The 6,951-nt window shown below is 45.6% G+C and overlaps 1 protein-coding gene across 1 annotated transcript in view; it reads left to right on the top strand.

Annotated features, from left to right (window-relative positions):
• Positions 1-6,951, top strand: part of SLC9A8 (solute carrier family 9 member A8) — an 85,627-nt gene that overhangs the window by 56,454 nt on the left and 22,222 nt on the right. The window contains exons 10-11 of the mRNA XM_007938324.2: positions 1,209-1,347; positions 2,706-2,811. Of these exons, the coding sequence (XP_007936515.1) occupies positions 1,209-1,347; positions 2,706-2,811 (245 nt within the window). The remainder of the gene's footprint in view (positions 1-1,208; positions 1,348-2,705; positions 2,812-6,951) is intronic.

Below are 6,951 nucleotides of genomic sequence, written 5' to 3'. Positions count from 1 at the left end.
CCGTAGTGATACTGCCTCGGAAACCCAAGGAGGGGTCGCTATGAGTCGGGGCCGACTCGACGGCACATAACAACAACAACAACAAATCTCTACAGAAGCAGACTGGCACATCTTTGTCCCATGGAGCAGCTAATGGGTTCAAACCACCGACCTTTTGATTAATAGCTGGGTGCTTAACCACTGTACCACCAGCACTCTTTATAGGAAGACTAGATTATGTGTGTAAGGAGAGATTGGGAGACATTAGCCCTAAGACCAGAGGGCAGTAGCAGAGGGAGAGAATTGGACGGATTTGATAGTTAGGAGGCTGGTTCATGAGACTAGCTCCCGATTTTAATGGTTTTCCCTTTGGTGATAAAACCAATAATTGAATTTAATGGCTTCTGACATTTTACTTTGTTCTGATACCATGAAAAGAAAGTCCTCTCAATTCCTCTGCTTCCCAGACCCACCTTCTCAGCCCTGTGCCCAGTGCCATTTCTTCCTTAGGTGGCTTCTCTGATTCAGGCCGTAGCCTCAGTTTCAGATTTTATCACAGGACTCCTGCACCCGAAACACTCCCGGTGGACTCCCCTGGGCCCTGATGATAAAATACCCGCCCCTCACCCGCTTTATCAGAAGCCTCTCCTGGCCCTGGCTGCCTGCTTCTCGTTTTGTGTCTCGCCATGTCATTTTCTCCACCTGCCCCCCCCCATATCCTGTTCCCTGTGTTTTATCTCCTAATGTGTGTACTTGAACGTTTCCAGAACATGCCCCATACTGTTGGGCTCCCTGCCTCCTCACCTCTGCGCATGCTCTTCCCACTGCCTGGGCTTGTTCCCGCATTTCCTCACCTGGTTAACTCTTCCTTGCCCTAAATCTGAGCCCAGCCCACAGTTCATCAGGAAGCATTTTGAGTTAGCCCTCTGCCCTCCCCCAGATTGTCATTAGTTCTTGTTTTGTTTTTCTCCCAAATTAGACTGGGGAGGGCTCCTTTAGGGCAGGAACTTTGCTCTCCTCTCTCACCCCCACAAATGGATGTAGCCCTGGAAGAAAGTAGATGAACAGATCCTGGCTGACTGACTGAACATGGGTGAACGATGGGTGGGGGTCAGTGGGAGAAGTGAACAAATAAATGAGGAGCAAGCATGTTCTGAGTTCCAAGTTAATTTCTAAATAACTTTGTCTGTAACATTGTAACCTATTTCTGCTTCTCTTTTAATTCCTAGCACAGCTGAAGGCTTAACAAGAAAAAATATGTCAGATGTCAGTGGGTGGCAGACGTTTTTACAAGCCCTTGGCTATTTCCTCAAAATGTTCTTTGGCTCAGCAGCTCTCGGCACTCTCACTGGCTTAATTTCCGCATTAATATCCTTTTAATGGGACACACGCATGAACACATGCATGGCAAAGAGTATTCTCCGTCCATCTCTAAATCGTTTTCTCCTGTTCCTTCAGGGGCCTAATTTAGTCTAAGGTTTTGTTTCAAGGAGCATTTTCATGCTTGCTTTTGGTTTGGGGTCTACTTGAATTCAAACTCAAAAGATTTTTTTTTTTTTTTTAATTTAACTCATGAAGTTTCAGATACCACTTTCCCAAACCTAAGAAGCATGTACATTGTTGGGTACCAGGTATGACTTTGGGGGCGTCTCAGTCCCCAGGCCTGGTAACCACACTGATGATTGCCGTTACCTGCCATCTCTTCCCATTCAAAATCGGAAGCGAAGTTTCCTTGGAAGTGTCATATTGAGAACATCCTTAGCCCCCTGAATGCGTGGGTCTGGCAGCCTGGAGCAGGGACTGCTCAGCGGTGAGCTCCGTCTGCCTTCCGAGACCAGCATCATTGCTTCCCAGCCAGGGAGGGAAAGAGGCTTGTTAAGGCCAGCAGCACCTTGTGGCTGCGGAAAACTCGTGTTTAAAATAGGAACAGGCCCCAGCCTGTGTCGGTGCACGGCTCAGCCCGGCTCAGGGCGGGGGTCACCTGGGCCTCCTGAGCGGCGGGTTGTGCCTGCGGCCGGCAGAGGCCCTCTGCCCGTTACAGGTGCGCTTGTCTACCATCCCATTCACTGTTCCCATCAGCTCCTTTGTCCGGAAGCCTGAAGGGCTGTGGGCTGGCTGACAGCTTCTCTTCTTGTACCAGGAAACAGAATGGAAAAGAAAACTTTTCCAGTTCACTATTTTCTTCCATATTTACCTCTTTCAGAAGGGGATTTAAAAAAAAAAAAACAACAGATCATTTGTTGTAAAGAAGCACTTCAGTGGGCTGTGAGCGGCATTTGACTGTATAGAAGATGCTCTCCTCTCACAGGGGTGTGAGTTAGTGATGTCCAGGAACGGAAAAGACGGTCCTGCACTGGAGCATTGATCCCCAGAGTTCTGGAGACATGAGTACCCCTTTAGGACCTGAGGTCCTCAGAGGAAATGAAAAAGTGCCACAGCCTTCAAGGGCCCTGGCAGCGGGGGCTGGCCACAGCCTCCAAGTCAGCATTTTTAATTCTTCCCTCTCTCAGGAGTTTACATTTCTCAGTGTGTGGCAGAATCCCTTTCTTACATCAGTCTCCCTACAAAGAAAAAGTTCTGTGATGATGGATTTTCAGCTATAACCTTGGGATTCTAAACCTCTGTACCCACTGTTTGCTTTATAGAACCAAGGGCAACAGTTTTGTGCCTTCCTTAAATCTCCCGTCAATTGTCCCTAGACTCTTTCCTTGACAGCTGTCATTTACGTGTTAAAGCACATTGACTTGAGGAAAACGCCTTCCTTGGAGTTCGGCATGATGATCATTTTTGCGTACCTTCCTTATGGGCTTGCAGAAGGAATCTCCCTCTCGGGTAAGTGACAGCATTGACCTGCTGTGGCAGTGGCGTGTTGTGCTGCCTGGTGAAAAAGGTTGTATCCATCAGGCCACTTTCGATCTCAGGAGACAGAGACACAGGTTGAAGAGCTGAAGCAGTAAGACGGCTTCATTGGCCCTAAACAAACATCTGGATTTGGGCCTGGCTGGATCCAGGCACTCAAACCCACATTCTCTCGTTTTCCCCCATCAGTCATATGAGGGAGGTACTGTGTACTCCTTATTTTACTAGTGAGGAGACTGAGGTTCAGAGAGGTTAAATAAATCATCCGTGGTTGCAGCTGGGAGTGATGGAACCGGAATTCAAACCCGTTCTCTTTGACTCCAGAATGGCTGCATCTCCACCCCTTCCTCTAATACTACCTCCCTCCGTAACAGATAAGCAGAAAACCAGACTGGGTGCCACTCAGAGGACAAGCAAAGCATGGCTTTGTGTCATGATGTGATAATAACTGAGTTATGGCTCTCACCACCCCCATGGGGTGGGTACAAAGAAACTAAGTCGTTAGCCCAGGCTTGCCTTAGGGGCCCAGGAGAGCAGTGGTCACTCACACCATCATGGTTCTTGGATCCCCTCCTCCCCTCTAATCGAATCGACAGCCCTTGTTTGCAAGGCTTGGCTTGTTGGTCTGCCTGCCCACAGTTGACAGGCTCCAAGGTTCGTGTAATTATTGGTCCATTGGCCTGGAAATAGAGGGTGTCTATGTGTGTGCCCTTTCATCTGTGAAGGAGGGGAAGCTGAGCAGGGAGCCGGCCTTCCCATATCTGATCCCCTCCGGAGTGAGGCCCTGCCGAGGCCTGTTCTGCACAAGGGACACTGTCGGAAGTGATACTTTGATCTCTGCTGCAGGTTCTTTGGGATTAACTTCGTCGAGGTATAATTTACCTACAATAAGGGCACTCATTCTGAGAGTACAGGTCCGTGAGTTTTGACATATGCACACAGTCATGTGACTGCCCCATAGTCAAGATTTAACATTGCCACCCCCACGTAGTTCCTTGTGCTCTCTGCAGTCAGCCCCCTCTGCCGTCTCCGGGCCCTGACCCCCGATGATCTGTGTTCAGTCACTGTATTTCACATTTTCCAGGGCACTGTAGCCTTTGTGTCTCGTTTCTTTCACCTGCCACAATGCTTTGGAGCCTTTTCGATGTTGTTTGCATGTATCAGTACTTTGGACATTCTTATTGCACCACAATACTTCATCCATCCGCCAGAAGGGCATGTGGGTTATTTCCAGATTTCAGCTGTGACCATCTGTGCATAGTTTTCAGTTACTTGGGTAAAATACCTGGGAGTGAGAGGCTGCTGTCCTGTGGAAAGGAGAAATGGCCAACTGTTCTCCAGCATGACTGCTGTTTTGCATTCCCACCAGAATGTGTGAGAGAGGCCTGGTTGTTTTACATCCCCACCAACGCTTCCTTTAATGTTCTGAGAGTTCAGCTGCCTTGACGGGTGGACAGCGATTTGATGACGCTGTGCTTTGGTGTGGTTCTCTTTAAATTCTGTTTGTGGCTTGTTGAGCTTCTTGGGTTGATAGTTTATGTGGGCTGACAGCTTTCATCGAATTTGGGGAATTTTATCCATGTCTTTATAAACTCTTGGTTGTTGCTCCCTCTTCTTTTCTGTTGGGACTCCATTTACCCCACTTTTAATAGACAGCATGCTGTTGTCCCCCAACAGACTGCTCTTGTTTCCAGTCTCTGTCGCCCTGTGCTTGCTTGGTTCATTTCTATTCTTCAGGTCCACTCGTGCCCAATCTCCTGTTAATCCCACCCAGAGTATGTTTCATTTTAGATGTTGTATTTTTCACCTGGAGGCATTTCCTTTGGGTCATTTTTGTATCTTCCATTTCTCTTTTATGTTTATATTTTTTGTACATTCTTAAGTGTAAAAAGAACCCACTGCCATCAAGTCGATTCCAGCTCATAGCAACCCTGTAGGACAGAGTAGAACTGCCTCATAGGGTTTCCAAGGCTGTAAGTCTTTACAGAAGAAGCCCGCCTCATCTTTCTCCCATAGAACAGCTGGTGGGTTTGAACTGTTGACTTTTTGCTTAGCAGCTGAATGCCTTAACCACTGTGCCACCTGAAGTCCTTCATTCGTGAGTGTAGATGCGTGCTTACAACAGCTGTTTTAGTGCCTTCATTCATTCCATCAGAAGTCCTTCATTCTCGAGTGTAGATGCGTGCTTACAACAGCTGTTTTAGTGCCTTCATTCATTCCATCAGGTCTGTCAGTTCTGGATCCATTTCTCTTGATTAATTTTTTTTAGTTTATAGATCATATTTTCCTGCTTTTTTGCTTGCCATTTTTAAATTTTTATTCGAGATAAAACATAAGTAACGTAAAATTTGCCATTTTAACTATTTTTAAGTGTATGATTTCATGGCACTAATTACATTCACAATGTTTTGCAGCCTTCACCACTACTTCCAAAACTTTTTCATCACCCCAGACAGGAAGTGTACCCATTAAGCAGTAATTTCCCTATCTCACATCTACCTCACCCCAGGTAAACTCGACTCTTCTTTCTATCCCTATGAATCTGCTATTATAGCTATTTCATGTAAGTGGAATCAGACAGTGTTTGTCCATTTGTGTCTGGCTTATTTCATTAGCATCAATGTGTTCAATGTTTGTTCACATTGTACCAGAATTTCTTTCTTTTTAATGGTTGAGTAATACTCCATTGTATGGCTGTACCACATTTTGTTTATCCATTTATCTGCTGACGGACACTTGAGTTTTAACTTTTGGCTGTTGTGAATAGTGCTGTTATGAACATTGCTCTACAGGTATCTGTTTGAGTCCTTTCTTTCAAGTCTTTCAGTGTATGTGGGAGTGGAATTGCTGGATCATATGGTAATTCTGTGTTTAACTGCCAAACCGTTTTTTCTTCCACAGCAGCTGCACATTTACACTCCCTTGCCAGAGCATGAGGGTTCCAGTTGCTCCACATCCTCACCACACTTGTTAGTTTCTGTAACTAGTAACACTTGTTACTTTCCTCATGAAAATGAAGTATCTTACAGTGGTTTTGATTCACATTCATTTCCCTAAGGACCAGTGATGTCCAGCATTTTTTTCATGTGCTTTTTGGCTGTTTGTGTATATTCTTAGAAGTGTCTATTCAAGTCCTTTGTTGTTGTTGTTGCTGTTGTTGTTAGGTGCCATTGAGTCATCTCCAACTCATAGCAACCCAGTGCACAGTAGAACGAAACACTGCCCAGTCCTGTGCCAGCCTCACAATACCTGAGCCCATCGTGGCAGCCACTGTGTCAGTCCATCTCGTTGAGGGCCTTCCCCTTTTTCATTGACCAAGCGTGATATCCTTCCCCAGGGAATGGTTCCTTCTGACAACATGACCAAAGTAGGTGAGACAAAGTCTGGCCATTCTCGCTTCCAGGGAGCATTCTGGCTGCACTTCTTCCAGGACAGATCTGTTAGTCCTTTTAGCAGCCCATGGTGCTCTTAGCATTCTTGTCCAGCACCACAACTCAAAAGCATCAACTCTTCTTTGGTCTTCCTTATGCATTGTTCAGATCTCACAGGCATAAGAGATGACTGAAAATACCATGGCTTGGGTTAGGCACACCTTAGTCTTCAAGGGAACCTCTTGGCTCTTCAGCACTTGAAAGAGGTCTTTTGCAGCAGATTTGCCCAGGGCTGCACGTCATCTGATGTCTTGACTGCTGCTTCCATTGGTGCTGTTTGTAGAACCAAGTAATAGGAAGTCCTTCTCAACTTCATTCGTCTCTCCATCCATCATGAAGCTGTTTATTGGACCAGTTGTGAGGATTTTTGTTTTCTTTATGTTGACATGTAATCCATACTGCAGACTGTAGTCTTTAATCTTCATCAGTAAGTGCTCCAAGTCATCCTCACTCTCAGCAAGCAAGGTCTTGTTGTCTGCATATCCCAGGTTCAAGTCCTTTACCCATTTTTTAATTGGGATGTTTGAGATTTTTTTGTTGTTGAGTTATAAGAGTTCTTTTTATATTCTGGATATTAATCTCATAACATATATGCAGATATTTTTTCTCATTCTATGGGTTTTCTTTTCATTTCTTGATAATATTCTTTGATGCACAAATGTCTTTTAATTTTTTTTTTTTT

The sequence above is a fragment of the Orycteropus afer genome, unplaced genomic scaffold (genome assembly GCF_000298275.1).
Source record: "Orycteropus afer afer isolate SDZICR_OR568_19922 unplaced genomic scaffold, OryAfe1.0 scaffold00049, whole genome shotgun sequence".
Taxonomy (NCBI): Eukaryota; Metazoa; Chordata; class Mammalia; order Tubulidentata; family Orycteropodidae; genus Orycteropus; species Orycteropus afer.
The sequence above is the reverse complement of the archived record's forward strand: the minus strand, read 5'-3'. Positions and strand labels throughout refer to the sequence as shown.